Here is a 23,660-nt window from a genome sequence, read left to right as displayed (position 1 = left end):
TTGCTAAAAACGGAGCAATCATGCATTGCCATACAAAATAAAGATCATTTTAAACTCTTTATCTTTCTAAAAATATCATTTGTAATTTATACATTAGTTTATTTGCAATTAGTGGATGTATTGCTATCAACATATGTTTATCATTTTTTTTCTAAAATTTTACTTTGCAATGATGCACATAATGATATCAGAATCCTTGATTATAAAAAAAAATAATAAGAATGCAAACTTATCGGGATCACCGATGTAAATCATAATTTAGCCGATCTGATTGGATTTATAAAAGCAAGTCTCCCTTCTTGATTCTCCGCATAAGAGAGCCATTCAAATAAAAGCAGAAAAAAAAGGTGACTGCATTCACTGAATAAGTGCAATGTAGCTATTGTTGCTACAGCAAATGAAGTAGTAATGTTTTACTTGCTATTGTTACCATTTTAGCTGTTAAACACACAAAATAGAAAAAGACAGAGTGGCTTGTTCTAGTTACACACGGTATCGGAGATCAAGATCAAAAGGGGTTCTTCTAGGTATAAAAGTTCCAATGTACATTCAATGTTTTCAACTAGAAAGATTATTTTTTTCTTTTCTTTTCTTTGAAAACCAAAAATGTTCAATACAACAAATGACATCATTGATAATGCTACCAATATCTTGATTGAAGAAGCAGCAAGCTTGAATGATGCTGCGCAGCGATTAAAAAACAATGCAGACACAAGAGATGGTTTTGAGCGAGCCATTTATCTAATGACCAAATCCTTAGACGCAGGTGGAAAAATTGTAGTTACTGGTGTAGGAAAGTCAGGCAAAATTGGAGAGAAAATAGTAGCCACCATGCTCTCAACTGGTATTTGCGCAACATTTTTACATCCTGTTGAAGCTTTACATGGAGACCTCGGTACAGTTCAGCCTAATGATGTTGTACTCGCCTTATCATTCTCGGGAAACACAGAAGAATTATTGATGCTCATGCCTAGCTTAAAACATCGTTCTGTTCCTGTTATTGGTCTGGGTGGTAATCCAAAGAGTAAGCTGGCTAAAGAGAGTGTGGCATGGATTGATGGATACGTCAAGCGTGAAGCAGGAGGAGATATACCAGCACCTACTTCTTCTACCACATTGACATTGGCTTTGGGTGATGCTTTGGCTTTGACACTGGCAAAATTAAGGTCGTTTACAACAGACGGATTTGCTCTTAATCACCCAGGCGGCTCCCTTGGTAGAAGATTGCTACTCAAAGTAAAGGATATCGTAATTGATGCTCAAAAAGTGGCTACTGTCAGCAAGAATACATCGCTTGATGTTGTGATTATGGAAATGACAAAGCATCCCCGAGGATCTGGTGTGATTGTGTTGGAAGATGATAGGATGGAAGCAACATTTGATGATAACCAAGGCTATCTTTTCCCTTCACCACCCATTTCAGAGACATCTTCCCTAGACGAATTTGACGAGGCATTTGTTAACAAGGCAAGCAAGATAGCAGGCGTGATTACACACGGTGATATCCATCGGGTTCTTAAGTCTTCAACACGGGAAGGAATTTTTCAAATTCGCGCAGTAGATATCATGACAGCAAATCCTGTGGTGTTTGATGAAGATGGTTTAGCCTCTAAGGCCGTCAAATTAATGGAAGAGAAGAACATTCCTCTTTTGCCTGTGATAAGCAATGATAAGAGTTGGACTGGTGTTATCACACTCAAAGACCTTCAGGAGCTCTTTTAAACTATTATTTTATTTATTTAAACCTTGTATTTTTATTATTACCATCCCCCTCCGCTTTTCTTTTCATATATATATATATACATACATTGTCTTCCTTTTTTTTTAATTTGTTAATAAAGAAAAATAGCTTCAATTGCTCTAAAAACCCTTATGTCCGCCTTTACTATTTAAACGATTGTTTCACAGTAAAAAGTCAGTTTTTTTCGAGAACAAGATAGACGGATGTCGCGGCTACAAGTACCGATATAGAAAAATAAATTTATCCAATGGCTCTATTTCTTTTTTTTTCTTTTTTTTATGATATTGCTACTTGATATTTGCACTGTTAAAAAGAAACTAATTCTCGAGTATTTCTTACAAACTCAAGAAACGGCAGATAGGTCTTATACATTTTAGTTCTTATTTGCCTGTGTTCTTAATCACGACAGAAGCTTCCACAAAGACATCATTTTATTGTGTTACCGTCCCCTTGTGTCTTGACTGCCAGGTCACTTAAATTAAATGCGGGCCATAGCCAAACTAGAAATAAACGTCATTAAGTAATTTATATAGCCTAACAATAGCGCAATATGAGACTCTTACTTAACAATAATAAGTCTTTCGGATCACCAAAGTGATCACTGTATACTTTTTGTGTTCCCTATCAAACTTTCTTGACTACAAGAAAATTCCTTCTCAATGCAATTCATACGTCTACTTTCTGTCAAACTTTAATCAACATAAATCAACCCTTTTTTTTTGACCCTTTGTTTATGTATCAATAAATTAAAATAAATAGATCTATAGAAATTGCTTATAAGCAGCAGCAGCAGCAGCAGCAGCAGCCATTTGCATTGTCTCTTTTTTCTTTTTACTTGAGCCACAAGGTCTTCCTCTTTTCTTTCTCTCTGCATCGACACAGGTGTCTGCTTTGTTTAGTCGAACACATCTGGCACAAGGCCTCTGTACATCACAAGCAACATGCGATTGCTTACATGATACACATGCTTTTCGAACATAGACTTGGTTTGTCTGTCCTCGGTCAGTTGAAGAAGATAGAGACGATGTTGATGAAGTAGAAGTAGAAAGTGATGGCATAGGTGGTCCATTCATATAGGCAGCAACAGCAGCAGCATGATGATGGTCGTATGGAATAGGATAGTTTATACTGTTTGTAGACGAATCTAAAGGTAAATTCTCTCCTTGTTGATGAGCATGGAATGCCATCATAGGATAAGTGCTCAAGGAAGGATAATTTGATGTCTAATAAAAAATGAGTGTTCCGTTGCATAAGAGTGGACTTTAAATCTTTACCTGCAATGGGGGATAAGTGGTAGGTGGAGTTGTGTTGGAAGAAGACGAGCAAGAAGACGCATAGTCGTGTGATTGTTGCATGGCTGTTTGGTAACGCAGCATTTCAAAGGACTCTTGTTGCTGAAGATGTCTTTGTTGTTGTTGTTGAAAAAAGTCAAGGTAAGCTGTGTTGAGATCAATGGAGGGATGTGTCATTGTTGCAAAGGCATTAGCATCAAACATGAGTTGTGAAGCATAATCATAAGTATTTGGCTCAGGAAAAGTATGTTTATCATTAGTTGCTGTGTCTTGATGGGACTCGTACATTTTTATTAAGTGAAAGGTAAAAAGAAAGAAGACACTATTAAAAGGGTTTTCGAAAAAAATACCTGTTGAATCTATTTGTGTGTATGTATGTGTGTCTAAATAGGTCTATATGTCATAAATAGAGTTCGCATATATTTGCTTGGTTTAGGAATATTTATTTCCGTGTTGATTATGACACTATGTTTTTATGCGGAACAAGATATGTGCATTTATCTTTGTATTATGATACAAGAAATAAAGGGTTTTTTGAATGCAATGGCACCGGAAAAGTTCCTCACAGCATGAAGTACACAAAACTGCATCTCGAGAGTTTCTCCGAGTAGATTCTTCCAGTTGTGATCCTAAGCAAAGAGCTATTGTTTTGATTGTAAAGCTGACTTGTGCTGACACATCTTAACAAACATACATGTTTCGATTCTAGCGTATTTGTTTAAAAGGCTAGCTTTTTAATAATAATAAAGTTGACCACTCAATGAAGGACATTGAATACTATGTACCTTTTTTTTATGTATATATATGCGTGTATGTGTGTGTGTATGTATATATATATGTCAACCTTAACTTTACTCCTTGAAACAATCTTTCTTCATCCGTACCACGTGACCTATATATTTTCTTTCTGTCTCTCATCAGTTTTAAGGCACGCAGCATGATTTTTTTCTTTCCCTTTTTTCTTCATTTTTTTTTATGTTTATCCTACTATCACTATTATGTTTGTGTTCATGGACACAGGCACTTTATTTTCAAATACCTTTTCAAAGCCAAAAACAAAGTTCACTTAAGCTGAAAAGCATATACCACCACGCTTCTGTTCATGGTCCTATTCCTCACTTGTTTCGAAAAATAGATATTGACCCAGAAATATCTATCGATCAACAAGATGAATATGTGCTTCATAGTAAATATTCAGCCTATACTAGACCAGCTTCCACAGATATTAAGCAACTATTCTCTTTACGAGACCAAGGTCAACTTGCTCGTTGGTCTCAACCTACTCATTATTTTGAATCAACGATTGATCTCGTACCTGATGTGACAGATAGACAAACAGTGACTTCACTAGCCATGATGACGAATAATGCATATCTAGATATCAATTTAAACAATACAGAGTGGTATGATATTGGGGCACCATGGCAATTGGTAAGTGATATAGATATGCTATGCTATAACTGATATACTTTAAGAATGATTCTTTTGGCTGGGAGTCAGATGGTTTAAGAGGTCATATCTATTCTACTGATGATGAATCTCTTGTTGTGGTCAGTATTAAAGGGACCAGTGCTGGTTTATGGACTGGTGGTCCTACAGGTGAAAAAGATAAAATCAATGTAAGCATTTGCCAAAAAAAAAAACAAAAAAAAAAAAGGAATATTAAACAAGTTTAGGACAATATGCTATTCTCCTGCTGTTGTGCCAGAATTAGCCGTGCTTGGACGCCTGTTTGTGATTGTTATGAAGGGAATGAATACCAATGCGAAAACAGTTGCTTACAAAAAAAGATTCAAAAGTCTGAATTCTATTATGATAGTGCCCTTGTAAGTTGAAGAACGAAATAATAACATCACTCAAATATCTAGAACATTATTCAAGAAATTCAAGACAAGTACAAAAACAGTACTGTATGGATCACAGGTCATTCTTTAGGTGGTGCTGTTGCTAGCATGGTAGGACAAACATTTGGTATTCCGACAGTGACATTTGAAATCCCAGGTGATAAACTCCCTTCTACTCGACTTCATTTACCTCATTCACCTGGTGTTGATTTGCCTATATGGCATTTTGGACATACAGCAGATCCTATTTTTGTAGGCGTATGCACTGTAAGTAGACAAGACGCTAGAGTTTATTTCTGATACGCTTGAATTAGGGTCCTGCAAGTAGTTGCTGGTATGGTGGTTATGCTATGGAAACACGATGTCATACAGGAAAAGTGTGTGTATGGGACACAGTGAATGAACAAGGCTGGCGTGTTGATATTCGTTCTCATCGTGTACGAGATGTGATTGAGAACATCCTTTTAAAACCAGACGAATTTCCTTTACCTAAATGTGTAGAAGAAAAAAACTGTGAAGACTGTGGATTATGGCAATATTATGATAAAAGAGATCATCCTAATACAGACACTTTGATAACTACCACAACCACGACGAAACAACAACCTCCTACAGATCCCTGGTTTGCGTAACAAATAAAACACGTCCATTTTAAGTCTAGTTTTGGTTGAGATTGCATAAATCATTATGCGAGAAAAACTATCGCTTCCTTTTTTTTTGGAGTTTCATAACAATGACTAAACCTATCAATGACTTTGATTTAAATGTATTAGACGAAGCTATGCTTCAACCTGAAAAATCAGAATATGTAGACCATTTTGGCTTTACTATTCAAGTCAAGACAGAGAACGATACTGATTCCAGTGAAGATGAATCAGAACATGAAACAGAGTTTGAAGACGCGCAATCACTACCTTCTTCAACCAAAGAAGAAGAAGAAGAACAAGAAGAAAACAAAAGGCAGCCACAAACTATGGATGACTGGCAAATGGTTTCTAGTACAGAGAAATCTGGTGTATCTTCTTCTGTATCTTCTCCTATACCACATACAACAAGCTATTATGATCTCTTGCTATCTAAATTCACTAGAACAGCTTCTTCTAACCCTTCAAAACAAGTACAGCTAAAGCAAGAAACAAGTAATAATCTAGAAAGACTTAAAGAACAATCAAATAATAATGAGACAGATTGGGGTAAGTATATAAATCATTTGAAATATGTCTTCTCTAATGTATTTGTTAGAGTTCTGGGCTTCTGTTATCTCTGATTTTGAACGTATTAACCGTGCAGAGCATGCTAAACTACAAGAACAATTGAGTGTTGGTATTCCGAGTTCTTTACGAGGCATGTTATGGCGTATCTTTTCGAATTCTGAAGCCAATAGTGATTTGATTGAAAATGAATACCGTGTCTTGCTAGAAAAGACAAGTTCACATGAAAAACTGATTCGAAGGGATCTATCGAGGACATTTCCAACCCTGCCTTATTTTAAAGAAAAAGACGGAGAAGGACAAGAAATGCTGTTTAATGTGATTAAGGCATACAGCTTATTTGATAGTCAAGTAGGATACTGTCAAGGCTTACATTTTGTTGTTGGATGCCTCTTATTACATGCAAGTAGTTGTGCAGTTTTGGTATACATAGTCTTATTTTACAATCATTAGATGCCAGATGAAGCAGCATTTTGTGTACTGATCAAACTCATGAGCCAGTATCATCTTCGAGGACATTTTACACCTCAGATGGAAACACTTCATGAACGCATGTTTCAATTCAACCAGCTTTTATCTATTCATTTACCACAAGTACATCGCCATTTAGATGCACAAGGTGTCTTGCCGACCATGTATGCTTCTCAGTGGTTCATGACTCTTTTTGCCTACCGATGTCCCTTAGAATTAGTATTTCGAGTATTTGATCTTGTGTTTGTAGAAGGGTCAGATATCATGTTAAACTTTGCGCTGGCATTGATGAAGAAGAATCAATCTACAATCCTCAGTTTAGAATTCGAATCTTTATTGGATTTCTTCTCAGGACAGATATTTGAGGTCTACAAAGTAAGTAGTATGAATGCAAGTGATTTTCTCATTACTATATTGTAGGATATGGTATATGAATTCGTTCAAGATGCCTATAGCTTTGATATCTCTTCAAAGCAACTAGCCAAGTTCTCCAAACAATACCAACAAGAAGCAGCTAAAGAAGCAAAACTTCGATCTATACAGGACGCCATCAAGAAAGAAAACCTCGTTTTACATGGCCAAGTTAAAAAGCTCCGGCATGCTTATAAGACACTTGAATTTGAGCACCAGGACGTATCTCAGCAAGTGATTGAATCCAAAGTAGCCATGGCGAGCCTTGATATAGAGAACCAGCAATTAAAGCATGAACTAGCCATCATGAAAGCAGAAATGGTCAAGATGACATCCGTCATGAATGAGGAACGTCAAGCGCAGTTTGATGCTCTTGCTCAGAAAAATGCAGAGCTTGTGGATGCTAATGCAGCATTAGAAGATCGATTACAAGAAATAGAATCTATCCTGATTGAAATGAAATTGAAATATGCAGAAAGCGAAAACGATTATGAACTAATGAAACAAAAACTTCATGAAGCACAAAAGTTGAGCATGCTCCACGACTAATAGACCTATTTATTACGCATTTCTCTTTTTTAAAAGAAAGCTTATTTTGCTAGAAAGATATCCTTCTTTTTGACAAATCTCTCCTATTTTTGGAAGAATAAATAGTTTTTTTTATGCAAAATAGCGCATGTAGCTATGTTTGTTCAATGCTTTGCTTTGGTGTTGGTCAGATATGAGATTGCACTGAAACTTGTGTAATCAAAAGCTATACATAACAGCTGATTAGCTGAAGAGAAGGTATGCTACTGATTCAAGACTGTCTCCTTTTGGTTCTGCTTTGGTTTGTTGGGTGAGCTTTAGGATGACCAAGGCTTTTCTCTAGTCAGGTTGGTTTCTTAGGTATCTGCAAGACGCTTGATCAAGTGGTATAGGGCTTCCAAGACCTTTTCTTCAAGCTCTGCCTCTCTTTGGCGTTTGGAAGATATTCATTCAAGACTTGGTAGGTTTTCGTAGTCTAGGTTTACTTTTTTGAGTTCGTTTGTTTCTGTATGAGAGTTTGATTCATTCTTGTTCAAACAAGAAGAGGATTCGAAAAGGCTTGATTGCCCTGATCAAATCCACAATACATTTATGTTGAGTATGGTCCTCTTCTTTATTGCTATCTTTGCATAACAAAAGCGATACATGTAACCCACTTGCATAAAAGATATACCCACTTAAATCTTTTACCTTACTGCCATCCTTTATTTTCAGTATGAATTGATCAGAGTACGTTTTAGTTGGGAAAGTATGATGATGTCCTCAATAAGCGTTGTTATTCATGTTCAAAGCTGCTCCCTTTGGTCTCAAAGCGTCATATAGCACTGTAAGTATTACTCGTCTATACTTTGCGCATAGAATGATATAAGATCAATCAGTCATTTGCTATTCGATATTACCAGAAAAAAGGCCATTTTTCTATCAATTACAGTGTATCACGAACTTTGAATGCAGATTTGAAGGCAATGCTCAAATCAAGCCACCTTTTTGGTCTTAGTAGACTCACTTTCTTTTCTTTTGAAGTACTTGGAGATGGCCTTACCTGATTTTTTTTTATTCAAAATATGCTTTTTTAGTTACACAGCACAGAGGGATGTAACGTGGATAGACTGGAAAAAAAAGGAGCGCATTGGCTGGAATAGACCTACATTGGGTCATTCTAAAAAATTCTTGATCGAGTTTTTTTTTGTTTTTTTTTTTTTTTTTTTTTTTTTTTTTTTTTTTTTTTTTTTTTTTTTTTTTTTTTTGCATTTTATTTTATAATTTTGAAGTAAAAAATAAAAATTTAATTAAAAAATTTAGATTTTATGTCTCCATCTGATCTCACTCAAGCAAAGAAAAAGAAAAAGAAAAGGAAAATTGGCTTTCACTTGGAATTAGTTCTTTAGAATTGTTTTTTTCTTGTCAACACAAATGATAAACTTGTGTATCTGCATAAGTTTCGTCAGATTTATTGATTTTACATGAAAAGCAATTTTGATGATACGGCTTAATTTAGTCAATTCATAAGAATAACTAAATCAAACTAGACTAAGACTAAAACTCCCTTTAAAAAAACAAGGATAAAAAACGCACAGAGAAAAAAGTGTTGATCTAATGATGTTTGTGGATGTATGTTTGCAATCAAAGAAGGAAGAAAAATAGCTGATTGGTTGTCGGAAAGAGCAAAGCATTCGCAGCACCATGATTTATGGAAAACATCTATGACAGAAGGAAATGTACAGAAGCTTATTTGACACATGCTGTGAGTTAGTTGAACATAGTATATATATTAAAGTACTGGATAACATGTGTATGAAAGAGATATGCGCCACAGTAACACAACTTAGGGCTATCTCCAGGCAGTCAAGCCAGTCGCCAGTAAATTAGACGGGTGCGCTTGAGATTGGTTCTAGGAAATTAAAGAAACAAGTGTTGTTGACACCAATACACTACTGCACAAGCAACGGAAGAAAAACGCATTCAATAGAAGACTTATTTCACCAATGAAAAAAAATGTAATTGATTACGTTGTATTGATAGAGAATAGCATATCAGAACTCTTTGATGAGTTTAATGGATACACCAGACCCCCCCCATTATCTTCAGAACGTTTAACTAATTTAAACCACTAATTTTTTTTTTTTGTAAGGGAGACTTGCTCCGATTTATTTAAAGTCCTTTGGACGTCAAAAGAGTGGAAGAGAAGACTGTGGTATTATAAGAACTAGACTAAGGAAAGGGAAATGAGCCTGTGGTAGAAGAAATTGAGAAAAGAATAAGAGTTTAAGAGAGCTTGATAGATACTTGAAATGGAGAGAACATCATGAGTAGTGAGAGAGGAACTGGAAAGGAAAGCGGAGGAGAGAATTTACGGTTCATAATCAAGGCGGGATTCATCATGCAGCTTATTTGCTAAGCGGAAAACTGTCTTGGTTATAGTTTTGGAGAGGAATGGGTTTTCAGAAAAACAGATTGCCAGTGAGCTTGCTAGAGGGCTAGAGCAGTGCATGCAAAGATTTGGAAGGTACTTAAGGAAGGAAGATGGAGGAGAGAAACACGAGGGATAACAACCCGAAGGGGGAGGACTTGACGTAGGAGATTGACCGAAGGTGCACGGATGTTGGGATTGATGTACTTGGAGAAGACATGAGACCAAACAGCATACTTGGTAGGGCAGAGGAAATAAAAGTGATCAAGGGTATCAATGGAAGTAATGAGATTTGAAGGACAGTGGATACAAAAGCTATTAGGAACTGTATGGGGCATAAGACGATGTAGGTGAAAACGGTTGTTGACTTTGTTGTGAAGCATCCTGTAGAGGACATTGCGAGCAGGGAGAGGGATCTTGAGAGACCAAAAGCGTTTCCAGTTAGGCGATAGGCGGGGATCAGGCGGTATAGGAGGGGAGGAGCTATGGTCTAATTTACGATAAGAATGAGTGGAAGATGTAATGGGGAATTGAGAGTATGTAAGGGTTGAAATGAATGTCTGTAAATCAGTGGGACTAATATGAGAGGTTGAAGGAAGAATAGAAAAGGAAGAAATACGAGGAGCAGGAGAAAAGAGTGACAGGACAAAGGGATTGAGGAAGAGCTTTTTTTGACGAAAGTGTAGTAAAGCACGGTAGGTGGCCGATTCAAAACGAGGGACTTCTTGCCGAGAGCGAAACCGAAGGCATTCACTAGAAGAATCAAAAACAAAAATGTGATTACCTGTTAAGTCTAGCATACTGGGACTGTGTTTGAAGTATTCATTTTTAGAAATAGGAGGGTTGGATGGAGGTGGAGAAGGATAGATAGAATGTAGAAGTTCAGGAAGTGGAAGGCGAAGGCAAACGTGAAGGGGGACATGACAATTGGAGAAGTTGTGGGGTAGATAATCTATAGCTAAGAAAATACGGTTGAAGTAAGGAATGTCAATAGAAAGCTTTTTTCGTATAAAGGGGAATAACAAAGGCCAGTGGTAAGTAGGGTATTGTGGGGAACAAAGGAAGAAAGAGAGGGTAAATTGGAGATAAGGAAGCGAAGGTAAAGAAATAGCAAAAGAGTGAGGAACTAATAAAGGGTAGACCCATCGCCATTGAAGAGCTCTCTGTTGTAGATGAGGATCAATGACGCTAAGTCCACCTTGAGAACGAGGTAAAATGAGTGTTGAGAAAGGAATGGTACCAAAGCGGCTGCTGCCTTTATTATGGATTAGGACTACTTGTGCGACTCGTCAACAGTGAGGCGTGTATGGCCAACACCAACGTAGATCAAAAATATAGAAATCAATAGACCACTAAAATTTGTGATGCTTACACAAAAATTAAGCTAAAGCCATAAAAGATTCACAGTAATAGCTGTAGGTGTCAGGAACTACTCATGAATGCAATGGATTCACAAAAATTGTTTAAACGTCGCTCGCATTTATGCCGATGTGCAAGTATGCCAGTTGTGTACTCAAAAAAAAATTTTCTAAAAAAAAATAAAACTCACTTTTGATATACATCGAAGATGCTTTCTATAGTCATAAAAAATAAAAGAAAAGTAGAAATTCTTAATTTTTCTGTTTCAAATTAATAGAAGAAGCCGACCTTTCAATTTTCTAGTTTTAAATAAATAGACGAGTCTACCGGATGATGATTCTACTGTTTTAGTTTAAAAGACAAATTGCTACCTGGTAGATTCGTTTTTAATTCAAAACAGAAAAATTGAAAGACAAGGTTTTTTTTATTAATTTGAAACAGAAAATTTAAAAATTTTATTTTAAAGTAGCGGTTTTAATTTTAAAAAAGTGTTTTTTATTATTTTCAAAAAAAAAATTTTGAGTACACAATTGGCATACTTGTAATTTCGGTATACCTGTTGATATTTTTATTATTTTTGAAAATGTTTTTTTTCTTTATCTTTTTTTGTAAGCGTATCACACGGATCATGAAGGCCTGAGATCTACGAGTATTTTCATACTTTTTTTATTGCTCTAGCTAACTTTTTCGTAGAGTTATTGCAATCTTTGGGAAGAGGCTTTGAACACTAAAATTTATGCTTGGACCAGAAAAATAGAATAAGAAAGGTATGGCTCAGCATCTAAGCTTACTCAGCCAACGGGCGACACTGCTCTCAAAGCTGTTAGTTCTTCCTTTTTCTATGAAATCGGGCTCGAGAGTCAACTACACCCTTCCCTTAAATAAATTTTAGCAAATTCTAGTCAAGTAAGTAGCAGTTAGAAACCTTATTTGGAAAGCAACTGTCAGCCATCTGTAACGTCTTCACCTCCCAAATGACAACACCAGTAATCTGAACTCTTTCTTAAATGCTTTTGATCATCAGATTCTTGAACAGGTTCAATCTTACAGCAGAATGATTGCTACAACCATAGCAATCAAAACAACCATAATAGCGGCCATAGCGATCATACACCACAGAGTAAGCGATTACATTTTTCTTCCGTCCCTTACGCTGTAGCGATAAAAAAAAACCTACGTAAAAGCTCGTAAGCCTCAGGCATACGTGATCAGTATGAAGGACTTGCAAAAAAAAAATAATAAAAAAAAAATATTCTCAAAATTAATAAAAATATCAACAGTTATGCCGAAATTACAAGTATGCCATTTGCATACTCAAAAAATTTTTTTTTGAAAAATAATAAAAACCACTATTGTAAATTAAATCAAGAGTATTTTCTGCAATGACAAAAAATAAAAAGAAGTAAATTTTCCAATTTTTCTGCTTAAAATTTTAAAAGAAGCTTGTTCTTCAATTTTTCTGTTCTAAAATAAAAAACGAATCTACCGAATAATAATCTTACTGTTTTAGTTTAAAGAAGAGATTACTGGTTGGTAGATTCGTTTTTTATTTTAGAACAGAAAAATTGAAGAACAAGCTTCTTTTAAAATTTTAAGCAGAAAAATTGGAAAATTTACTTCTTTTTTATTTTTTGTCATTGCAGAAAATACTCTTGATTTAATTTACAATAGTGGTTTTTATTATTTTTCAAAAAAAAATTTTTTGAGTATGCAAATGGCATACTTGTAATTTCGGCATAACTGTTGATATTTTTATTAATTTTGAGAATATTTTTTTTTTATTATTTTTTTTTTTGCAAGTCCTTCATACTGATCACGTATGCCTGAGGCTTACGAGCTTTTACGTAGGTTTTTTTTTATCGCTACAGCGTAAGGGACGGAAGAAAAATGTAATCGCTTACTCTGTGGTGTATGATCGCTATGGCCGCTATTATGGTTGTTTTGATTGCTATGGTTGTAGCAATCATTCTGCTGTAAGATTGAACCTGTTCAAGAATCTGATGATCAAAAGCATTTAAGAAAGAGTTCAGATTACTGGTGTTGTCATTTGGGAGGTGAAGACGTTACAGATGGCTGACAGTTGCTTTCCAAATAAGGTTTCTAACTGCTACTTACTTGACTAGAATTTGCTAAAATTTATTTAAGGGAAGGGTGTAGTTGACTCTCGAGCCCGATTTCATAGAAAAAGGAAGAACTAACAGCTTTGAGAGCAGTGTCGCCCGTTGGCTGAGTAAGCTTAGATGCTGAGCCATACCTTTCTTATTCTATTTTTCTGGTCCAAGCATAAATTTTAGTGTTCAAAGCCTCTTCCCAAAGATTGCAATAACTCTACGAAAAAGTTAGCTAGAGCAATAAAAAAAGTATGAAAATACTCGTAGATCTCAGGCCTTCATGATCCGTGTGATACGCTTACAAAAAAAGATAAAGAAAAAAAACATTTTCAAAAATAATAAAAATATCAACAGGTATACCGAAATTACAAGTATGCCAATTGTGTACTCAAAATTTTTTTTTTGAAAATAATAAAAAACACTTTTTTAAAATTAAAACCGCTACTTTAAAATAAAATTTTTAAATTTTCTGTTTCAAATTAATAAAAAAAACCTTGTCTTTCAATTTTTCTGTTTTGAATTAAAAACGAATCTACCAGGTAGCAATTTGTCTTTTAAACTAAAACAGTAGAATCATCATCCGGTAGACTCGTCTATTTATTTAAAACTAGAAAATTGAAAGGTCGGCTTCTTCTATTAATTTGAAACAGAAAAATTAAGAATTTCTACTTTTCTTTTATTTTTTATGACTATAGAAAGCATCTTCGATGTATATCAAAAGTGAGTTTTATTTTTTTTTAGAAAATTTTTTTTTGAGTACACAACTGGCATACTTGCACATCGGCATAAATGCGAGCGACGTTTAAACAATTTTTGTGAATCCATTGCATTCATGAGTAGTTCCTGACACCTACAGCTATTACTGTGAATCTTTTATGGCTTTAGCTTAATTTTTGTGTAAGCATCACAAATTTTAGTGGTCTATTGATTTCTATATTTTTGATCTACGTTGGTGTTGGCCATACACGCCTCACTGTTGACGAGTCGCACAAGTAGTCCTAATCCATAATAAAGGCAGCAGCCGCTTTGGTACCATTCCTTTCTCAACACTCATTTTACCTCGTTCTCAAGGTGGACTTAGCGTCATTGATCCTCATCTACAACAGAGAGCTCTTCAATGGCGATGGGTCTACCCTTTATTAGTTCCTCACTCTTTTGCTATTTCTTTACCTTCGCTTCCTTATCTCCAATTTACCCTCTCTTTCTTCCTTTGTTCCCCACAATACCCTACTTACCACTGGCCTTTGTTATTCCCCTTTATACGAAAAAAGCTTTCTATTGACATTCCTTACTTCAACCGTATTTTCTTAGCTATAGATTATCTACCCCACAACTTCTCCAATTGTCATGTCCCCCTTCACGTTTGCCTTCGCCTTCCACTTCCTGAACTTCTACATTCTATCTATCCTTCTCCACCTCCATCCAACCCTCCTATTTCTAAAAATGAATACTTCAAACACAGTCCCAGTATGCTAGACTTAACAGGTAATCACATTTTTGTTTTTGATTCTTCTAGTGAATGCCTTCGGTTTCGCTCTCGGCAAGAAGTCCCTCGTTTTGAATCGGCCACCTACCGTGCTTTACTACACTTTCGTCAAAAAAAGCTCTTCCTCAATCCCTTTGTCCTGTCACTCTTTTCTCCTGCTCCTCGTATTTCTTCCTTTTCTATTCTTCCTTCAACCTCTCATATTAGTCCCACTGATTTACAGACATTCATTTCAACCCTTACATACTCTCAATTCCCCATTACATCTTCCACTCATTCTTATCGTAAATTAGACCATAGCTCCTCCCCTCCTATACCGCCTGATCCCCGCCTATCGCCTAACTGGAAACGCTTTTGGTCTCTCAAGATCCCTCTCCCTGCTCGCAATGTCCTCTACAGGATGCTTCACAACAAAGTCAACAACCGTTTTCACCTACATCGTCTTATGCCCCATACAGTTCCTAATAGCTTTTGTATCCACTGTCCTTCAAATCTCATTACTTCCATTGATACCCTTGATCACTTTTATTTCCTCTGCCCTACCAAGTATGCTGTTTGGTCTCATGTCTTCTCCAAGTACATCAATCCCAACATCCGTGCACCTTCGGTCAATCTCCTACGTCAAGTCCTCCCCCTTCGGGTTGTTATCCCTCGTGTTTCTCTCCTCCATCTTCCTTCCTTAAGTACCTTCCAAATCTTTGCATGCACTGCTCTAGCCCTCTAGCAAGCTCACTGGCAATCTGTTTTTCTGAAAACCCATTCCTCTCCAAAACTATAACCAAGACAGTTTTCCGCTTAGCAAATAAGCTGCATGATGAATCCCGCCTTGATTATGAACCGTAAATTCTCTCCTCCGCTTTCCTTTCCAGTTCCTCTCTCACTACTCATGATGTTCTCTCCATTTCAAGTATCTATCAAGCTCTCTTAAACTCTTATTCTTTTCTCAATTTCTTCTACCACAGGCTCATTTCCCTTTCCTTAGTCTAGTTCTTATAATACCACAGTCTTCTCTTCCACTCTTTTGACGTCCAAAGGACTTTAAATAAATCGGAGCAAGTCTCCCTTACAAAAAAAAAAAATTAGTGGTTTAAATTAGTTAAACGTTCTGAAGATAATGGGGGGGGTCTGGTGTATCCATTAAACTCATCAAAGAGTTCTGATATGCTATTCTCTATCAATACAACGTAATCAATTACATTTTTTTTTCATTGGTGAAATAAGTCTTCTATTGAATGCGTTTTTCTTCCGTTGCTTGTGCAGTAGTGTATTGGTGTCAACAACACTTGTTTCTTTAATTTCCTAGAACCAATCTCAAGCGCACCCGTCTAATTTACTGGCGACTGGCTTGACTGCCTGGAGATAGCCCTAAGTTGTGTTACTGTGGCGCATATCTCTTTCATACACATGTTATCCAGTACTTTAATATATATACTATGTTCAACTAACTCACAGCATGTGTCAAATAAGCTTCTGTACATTTCCTTCTGTCATAGATGTTTTCCATAAATCATGGTGCTGCGAATGCTTTGCTCTTTCCGACAACCAATCAGCTATTTTTCTTCCTTCTTTGATTGCAAACATACATCCACAAACATCATTAGATCAACACTTTTTTCTCTGTGCGTTTTTTATCCTTGTTTTTTTAAAGGGAGTTTTAGTCTTAGTCTAGTTTGATTTAGTTATTCTTATGAATTGACTAAATTAAGCCGTATCATCAAAATTGCTTTTCATGTAAAATCAATAAATCTGACGAAACTTATGCAGATACACAAGTTTATCATTTGTGTTGACAAGAAAAAAACAATTCTAAAGAACTAATTCCAAGTGAAAGCCAATTTTCCTTTTCTTTTTCTTTTTCTTTGCTTGAGTGAGATCAGATGGAGACATAAAATCTAAATTTTTTAATTAAATTTTTATTTTTTACTTCAAAATTATAAAATAAAATGCAAAAAAAAAAAAAAAAAAAAAAAAAAAAAAAAAAAAAAAAAAAAAAAAAAAACAAAAAAAAACTCGATCAAGAATTTTTTAGAATGACCCAATGTAGGTCTATTCCAGCCAATGCGCTCCTTTTTTTTCCAGTCTATCCACGTTACATCCCTCTGTGCTGTGTAACTAAAAAAGCATATTTTGAATAAAAAAAAATCAGGTAAGGCCATCTCCAAGTACTTCAAAAGAAAAGAAAGTGAGTCTACTAAGACCAAAAAGGTGGCTTGATTTGAGCATTGCCTTCAAATCTGCATTCAAAGTTCGTGATACACTGTAATTGATAGAAAAATGGCCTTTTTTCTGGTAATATCGAATAGCAAATAAACCCTAACTTTTACATCAAGATATACTATAGTATATGCCACTATTGACGATAAAGAGGGCAGCTTTGGACATAGCTTACAGTTTTTTTTTGTATCAAGTGGACATAGTTTACAATAGATGTCTTGTAAGAGGAGGATTGGCCTTTTCAAACGTCGACTTTTTTTTTTCTCGCAGAGGGCCTACTACGCTTCCACTCTCAATTTACTGGATTTCTGAAAACATCATTCACTTTTTTGAAAAGATTGCCTGCTGATACTAAGCTAAATTGCCCATAAAAAAAGACTAGTTTGGCCGGATGTTTGAAATTGATTTATGCCGATAAATTTGAAATAAATAGTATATTTCTCTGTGTACAATGGTATATTTTTCTTTTTGATTACTAATTATTGTCCAAATCTCAAGACACATCGACGCGTGCTGTCTTGAGTTGCATCAATCATATCATCCAAATTCACCAGAGTTTTTTTGTATCTTTTTTCAATTATATCGGGTTGCTTAGATTTTTTGCAAAGGCTCCAAAAAACGTCATTGATCCCAAGAAGTTTTTTGATATTGATCATACTGAAGAGAGAAGGTAAATCATCCAGGGATTGAGGAAAGCGTAAGTGAGCAATTTCAGTAAAGGTATATATGCCCTTGATAGTTAATTGTTGGAGGTAAAAAGTGATGTTGAAGCCATGGATTTGGAAGGCGAGAGCACCATCAAGCTTGTTGATATCAATTGCATTTTTAGTGAAAATGGCCAAACGGAGGGTATCCAAACACAATAATTTGGTACAAGAACCTTGCTGGGCTTTAGCCTCACCATAACCAACACTACTTCCAAATGACAACTGTAGTTTTTCACTAATCACCGCATCAGGTCGAGATTTCCCTTTTTCCATGGGAATAACATTCGTCCAGCGAAGGTGAATAAGTCGGTCGGGATCGCTGATGAGGCAAGACAATAGGGGATCAAAGTAGGTGTTCCACAATTCAGTTTCACTAACTTCCTTGTAGTTGCTTAAAGGTTTTTTTGGGAGTTTCTGAATCCTAAATTCGAAGCACCACCAAAAAGTCAGTAAAATCATAATTTTTATAAAAATCATCTAACTCACAAATTGATAATACCAGAAAGAAGACGGTTTTGGCCATAGCTCATCTGAGAAGCAAGAACTGTAAACTCCATAATCGTTTGCTGTCTTGTTTTGTTTGCCAAGCTGAGATCTGTGAGAGTTTTGCTGATTGCCACAAAATGGTTTGAGGGGAAATCAAGATCATGATTAATTGTTTTTCGTTCAAAGAAATCCGTCAGTTGTTGGAGTGTATCCAAAGAAAAAACCTTTTCTGCAATCTCGCTATGTTGATCTTTGCAAAGAAAGAAGATATGCGTTAAAGATGCGAGTTCATGCACATAGGATTCCAATGGCAGGGTCTTATGTTTCATGAGGATTTCACTAACGGTAGCCTGATATTTGCGGAATAAATGACTAATGTTAATATCTTCAAAAATCCATGGATTATCGTCTGTATCTGCTTCATTAACAAAGTCAATCATGATACTGATTAAATAATTCTTCATTTCAGGCAACATGGTACTAGAGAGACTTGTTGACTCATTGGGAGAAGAGGAATCACCAGGGACTTCGGGAGCAGAAGAATCACCAGAAACATCAGGAGGAAAGGAATTGCTAGAGACAACAGGAGAAGAGGAATTAACAGCAAGCGCTTCACTGCTTGCAGCATTGGCTTTTAGAGATTTGAGTCGCTGCTCAATCGCTATATTAATAATCTCACTAGAACCCAAGCCAGTTTTGAGTAGTATGTTTGAATCTGAACGTGTAGACCAGAACTGTATATAGTCTGCACTCAACGTCCATCTCTTGTAGTCATCGCGAATCTTCTTATCGCGATTACTTTTTGACTTGAAATATTCAGTAATGATGCTCCCAAATCGTTGTTGGGCCTGGTTTCTATCAAGACAACCCCATTGCTCAATGTAGTCTCTGAATGACAAGCGGTCAGAACGATCAAGGCACCACTGGGCATCTTCTGGGATCTTTTTTTTATCCTGTAGCACTTTTGCTTTCTTCTTAGGTGGCATTTTGTAGGATGTTATCAGCCTTTATAAAAGTAAAAACCGGACAACACAATAAATCAAATTGTAAAAGCGTTTTATACAGGAGTATCAAAATGCTTAAAATAAAAATGAATGAAAAAGCAATGAAAATCAATGGAAGTCAAAGAAAAATCAATTATCGTTTACGATAATATTACAGAGCATTTAATTTCACAGAGCAAAATAGAAAAAAAAGACTCAAAGAGCTAGTATGTAAAGCATCATGCATTTTAGAAATCACATAGTAAAGTATCGAAGATAAAGTACCAAAAGTAAATTTTATATGAAGTGTCACCCTTCAATTCATCATGTAAGGCTCTACCTTGTAAAGCATCATATAAAGTATTGCTGTAAGCATATCTAAATTATCTAAAAAGCATATGAAACATCGTCTTGTAAAACCCTCTTATAAAGAACTGCCCTATTGTAGCAGAAAAGAGTATAAAATGCTTCAACTGACTAAGCTCCGCGTGACCAGCATTTTCAATGTTGCCACTATTTTTTTTCTTTTGCTTTTCTTGGCTAGCCGTTTGTTCTAATACCATTTATAGAGCTGTTGCAACAATATCTGCAATCAGTTTAGGGCTAGTCAAATGAAAATGAGACACTCGCCTTGATTTTAGACAAGATGATATTTTTAGAACACAAGAAATACTTTTTATCTTTGAAGACCTGAAAAGGTAAAATGTAAAAAAAAAAAGCGTGTTCATCTGGAAAGCAGTGTGGACTTGCCGATGGTTAGTAGCCTGAGAAGACTTGCTGGAGGAAACTCGGGTAAGATTGGAGGCGAATTCCATGGGTCACTGGTGTTTGATTGGTTCTTGGATGTACATACATTGGGTTTCTTCTGCACATATGTGGGAGTTGCAGGGAGATCAGTAGTCAGAGAAGATTTTGCTGGAAGAAGCTCTTGTTTTTTCGGGTAAAGTTGGAGACAAACTTCTCAATGTTACCAATGTTATGACGATCTGAGTTCATCGTGCATTGGGCTTGCTCTACACAGGGAGTTGCCGATGGTTAGTAGCCTGAGAAGACTTGCTGGAGGAAACTCGGGTAAGATTGGAGGCGAATTCCATGGGTCACTGGTGTTTGATTGGTTCTTGGATGTACATACATTGGGTTTCTTCTGCACATATGTGGGAGTTGCAGGGAGATCAGTAGTCAGAGAAGATTTTGCTGGAAGAAGCTCTTGTTTTTTCGGGTAAAGTTGGAGACAAACTTCTCAATGTTACCAATGTTATGACGATCTGAGTTCATCGTGCATTTGGGTTTCTTCCTAGCCACAGTTGAACATCCATCTATTATTAGGCTTATTACTAATAATACTTTTTTCTCACTACATCATGTATGGTTCAACTTCCATCGTAATCTTATTCAAAAATATCTCCTAAAACCCAATTCGATGACCGCTCAATACGACATGAAAACTGAAGTACCTATAAAGTCGAATAATGTGCACTAGTGGAACTTATATTGGCATCATGGCAATGCCAATCTTTGCCCTCTATTCACTATATCGTTGGTTCTGTAATTATCGAATGAGGAGACATACCTCTATGACTCCGTTTTATTCGTCTGTGCTCAGCCTTATCAGACAGTTCTAGAAAGTTTTAAAGGATAGAGTCAGAAGAAGCAAGTTGACTGATGTAGAAACCTTCACCTTAAGGGTTTTCGAAGGAAGTAAAGATACCCCAGTTAAACATTTGCAGAGTTTTATTCAGCATTCCTTAAATTGCTTTCCTAAATGCGTAACTAAAGAACCTTTGTGACTAATTTGACCAGAAATTGGTCAAACTATTTGCAAAATCTGGTCAATTTGTTCTTGCAAAAGCAGTCAAATTAATTTCAAACATCCGGCCAAACTAGTCTTTTTTTATGGGCAATTTAGCTTAGTATCAGCAGGCAATCTTTTCAAAAAAGTGAATGATGTTTTCAGAAATCCAGTAAATTGAGAGTGGAAGCGTAGTAGGCCCTCTGCGAGAAAAAAAAAAGTCGACGTTTGAAAAGGCCAATCCTCCTCTTACAAGACATCTATTGTAAACTATGTCCACTTGATACAAAAAAAAACTGTAAGCTATGTCCAAAGCTGCCCTCTTTATCGTCAATAGTGGCATATACTATAGTATATCTTGATGTAAAAGTTAGGGTTTATTTGCTATTCGATATTACCAGAAAAAAGGCCATTTTTCTATCAATTACAGTGTATCACGAACTTTGAATGCAGATTTGAAGGCAATGCTCAAATCAAGCCACCTTTTTGGTCTTAGTAGACTCACTTTCTTTTCTTTTGAAGTACTTGGAGATGGCCTTACCTGATTTTTTTTTATTCAAAATATGCTTTTTTAGTTACACAGCACAGAGGGATGTAACGTGGATAGACTGGAAAAAAAAGGAGCGCATTGGCTGGAATAGACCTACATTGGGTCATTCTAAAAAATTCTTGATCGAGTTTTTTTTTGTTTGTTTTTTTTTTTCATCTTCACGGACCTCCGTGGATCCTCCATGGTCAAAAACATAAATATCACCCAAGCGCCAAACCAATGATACCATTTGATTGATGGGCTCGAAAGAGCATGTTTTAAATAAGAAAACGGGTTGTTTTGATAGTCTGGTTGTCGAGCAATGACGGATCAAAGATTGGCTTGTTTAAGCAGTGTTTTGAGCATTTTTAAATGATTTTGCTCTAGATGATATATAAAATGTATTATAAATGAAGTTACAAAAGATAATATGTATTACTTATAGTTCCAAAAAAAAAAAAAAAAAAAAAAAATAGAGAAATAGAAAAGTGTGCACTTTATAATGTAAATGTGGAGGCAAACAAACAAATGACATACCAAAGGGCTATATTGCGAAGATTGAAATGGAAGGCAACTCCAGTTCTTCTTCCCGTCGCATCAGAATCGGGCTTTTGCTGAAAACTGCGTAAAGATGCAGTTATTCGGCTTTGCTGTAGTAACAAAAGTTGCAGGAATTTGCTTTCTGAGTCTGTTGATATAAAGATCACAGCAGCTTTGCTGTCAAAACATTGAGTAAAGATTCAAAAATGTTTATGAGGCTTTTCGCTTCTATCTCATTGTTTTCATAGGACAATTGGCAAGCAAACATATCCACCAAAGACCACAGCCTCTAAAGTACGTTTCGAGTATTCAAGCTTGTTGTTCGCTCTATTTTTCGTCTTATTGTATCAAATAGAAGCTCAAAGAGTTGTTGGCTTGGTGATTTTCATCAACAGTACCCTTTGGTCGAAGGGCATATTTTGACCATTTTGGACATGTCACTTTTGGTCCAGATTAATTCCAAAGGTACCATGGATGTTAGCAAACACAGTTTGTAGGTATTTAGAGCATATACAGGCTTTGCGCTATTTCTGTGTGTTGATGCACTTCTATTTATTTGTCTGTTCCTTTTAACGAATGCCATCTCGTTGTTGGCTAAATGAATATACCAAGACGATTTGTGTATTTACTCATGAGGCACAATGTCCTTTTCATCATTTGATAAAACCAATGACACCTTAAAGCTGAAAGAAATTAATTCTCTGTGTATAAATTATGAGCATATCGTTTGAAATCAACGAGTCCTTTTGCACTTTACTCTCTATTTTATATAAAAAAAAGAACGTCAGACTTGGTATTAAAAATAAGCCCTCATAACATATCCTATTTTACATATGAATTGAATATACTTAGCATAAAGTTATTTTATTGATAAATAAAAAAAAAGGAGCACTTTGTTTGGTTCTCAAAGACAAGCTTTGATACTAACAGGATCAACCACGAGAAGGTAAAAGTGCATCTGATCCCAAAAGGAATGAAGTTATGATTGCTTTGTAGGGTAAACTAATGTCCTTGCATGACTTTACCACGACCCAGAGAATGCTTTGCGTAGTGTTGAATCACCAACAGCCAACTTACAGGAAGACACTCCCCAACTTAGGCACCAGAAAACTCGATTCAATTGCTTTTGATCTTGATTGCAGTGGACCCAGTAACCACAACCAACATCGTTTGGCATCACCCAAACGCACCAAGAAACAACCAAATCGATGCCGCCTTGCAAGTGTACTGCGCCATAAAAGAGACAGAAAAGAGAGAATTGATTTTTTTGATTCACTTTGTAGAATGAACAAGACAACGCCAGACTTTAGGCTTCAATATCATGACTAACCAGTGTTTTTAAAAAAAAAAGAAAACCAAGTCGGATCCGCCCATAACACCAATTAGCCACAAACAGCCCAAAGTACAGAGAAGTCAGGATATCACACCATGCCCCTATACCGACATTTCAAAGACTAGTGTTTCATAGCTTTTGGCCATTCCCTAATGGAAATGTCTACGCAGCAAACCAAAGATAGCCATCAGGTAGTGAACCATGACCCACGACTT

The 23,660-nt window shown here is 36.0% G+C and overlaps 7 protein-coding genes across 7 annotated transcripts; 5 read left to right on the top strand and 2 right to left on the bottom strand.

Moving 5' to 3' along the window:
* Positions 1-831: 831 nt before the first annotated feature.
* B0P05DRAFT_470995 (uncharacterized protein) lies at positions 832-1,722 on the top strand (the record flags this gene model as incomplete). Its single annotated transcript, XM_051574588.1, has 1 exon — positions 832-1,722. One exon carries the CDS (start codon positions 832-834, stop codon positions 1,720-1,722), a length of 891 nt encoding a protein of 296 aa, XP_051434320.1.
* Positions 1,723-2,461: 739 nt separating this feature from the next.
* Positions 2,462-3,618, bottom strand: B0P05DRAFT_543256 (uncharacterized protein). The gene is made up of 2 exons (XM_051578410.1): positions 3,016-3,618; positions 2,462-2,964 (listed from the first exon to the last, which is right to left on the bottom strand). The coding sequence occupies exons 1-2, from the start codon at positions 3,319-3,321 to the stop codon at positions 2,503-2,505; spliced, it is 768 nt and encodes a 255-aa protein (XP_051434319.1). The 5' UTR covers positions 3,322-3,618; the 3' UTR covers positions 2,462-2,502.
* Positions 3,619-3,726: 108 nt separating this feature from the next.
* Positions 3,727-4,120, top strand: B0P05DRAFT_543255 (uncharacterized protein). The gene is made up of 2 exons (XM_051578409.1): positions 3,727-4,017; positions 4,073-4,120. Exon 1 carries the CDS (start codon positions 3,813-3,815, stop codon positions 3,972-3,974), a length of 162 nt encoding a protein of 53 aa, XP_051434318.1. The 5' UTR covers positions 3,727-3,812; the 3' UTR covers positions 3,975-4,017; positions 4,073-4,120.
* Positions 4,121-4,389: 269 nt separating this feature from the next.
* B0P05DRAFT_471016 (Alpha/Beta hydrolase protein) lies at positions 4,390-5,509 on the top strand (the record flags this gene model as incomplete). Its single annotated transcript, XM_051574593.1, has 5 exons — positions 4,390-4,464; positions 4,509-4,652; positions 4,710-4,859; positions 4,902-5,144; positions 5,192-5,509. The coding sequence occupies 5 exons, from the start codon at positions 4,390-4,392 to the stop codon at positions 5,507-5,509; spliced, it is 930 nt and encodes a 309-aa protein (XP_051434317.1).
* A 78-nt stretch (positions 5,510-5,587) lies between these two features.
* Positions 5,588-7,640, top strand: B0P05DRAFT_543251 (rab-GTPase-TBC domain-containing protein). The gene is made up of 4 exons (XM_051578408.1): positions 5,588-6,070; positions 6,120-6,490; positions 6,542-6,934; positions 6,980-7,640. The coding sequence occupies exons 1-4, from the start codon at positions 5,611-5,613 to the stop codon at positions 7,517-7,519; spliced, it is 1,764 nt and encodes a 587-aa protein (XP_051434316.1). The 5' UTR covers positions 5,588-5,610; the 3' UTR covers positions 7,520-7,640.
* Positions 7,641-17,396: 9,756 nt separating this feature from the next.
* On the bottom strand, positions 17,397-19,384 carry B0P05DRAFT_491808 (uncharacterized protein). The gene is made up of 2 exons (XM_051575331.1): positions 18,272-19,384; positions 17,397-18,206 (listed from the first exon to the last, which is right to left on the bottom strand). Exons 1-2 carry the CDS (start codon positions 19,255-19,257, stop codon positions 17,558-17,560), a joined length of 1,635 nt encoding a protein of 544 aa, XP_051434315.1. The 5' UTR covers positions 19,258-19,384; the 3' UTR covers positions 17,397-17,557.
* A 1,495-nt stretch (positions 19,385-20,879) lies between these two features.
* B0P05DRAFT_470892 (uncharacterized protein) lies at positions 20,880-21,041 on the top strand (the record flags this gene model as incomplete). Its single annotated transcript, XM_051574584.1, has 1 exon — positions 20,880-21,041. A coding segment is annotated over one exon (162 nt), but the record flags the coding sequence as incomplete, so codon positions are not given.
* Positions 21,042-23,660: the final 2,619 nt, after the last annotated feature.

The sequence above is a fragment of the Gilbertella persicaria genome, assembly GCF_025201335.1.
Source record: "Gilbertella persicaria strain CBS 190.32 chromosome Unknown B0P05scaffold_22, whole genome shotgun sequence".
NCBI classification, from domain to species: Eukaryota; Fungi; Mucoromycota; class Mucoromycetes; order Mucorales; family Choanephoraceae; genus Gilbertella; species Gilbertella persicaria.
Note: the sequence above shows the minus strand (reverse complement) of the source record. Positions and strands in the feature narration are given on the sequence as shown.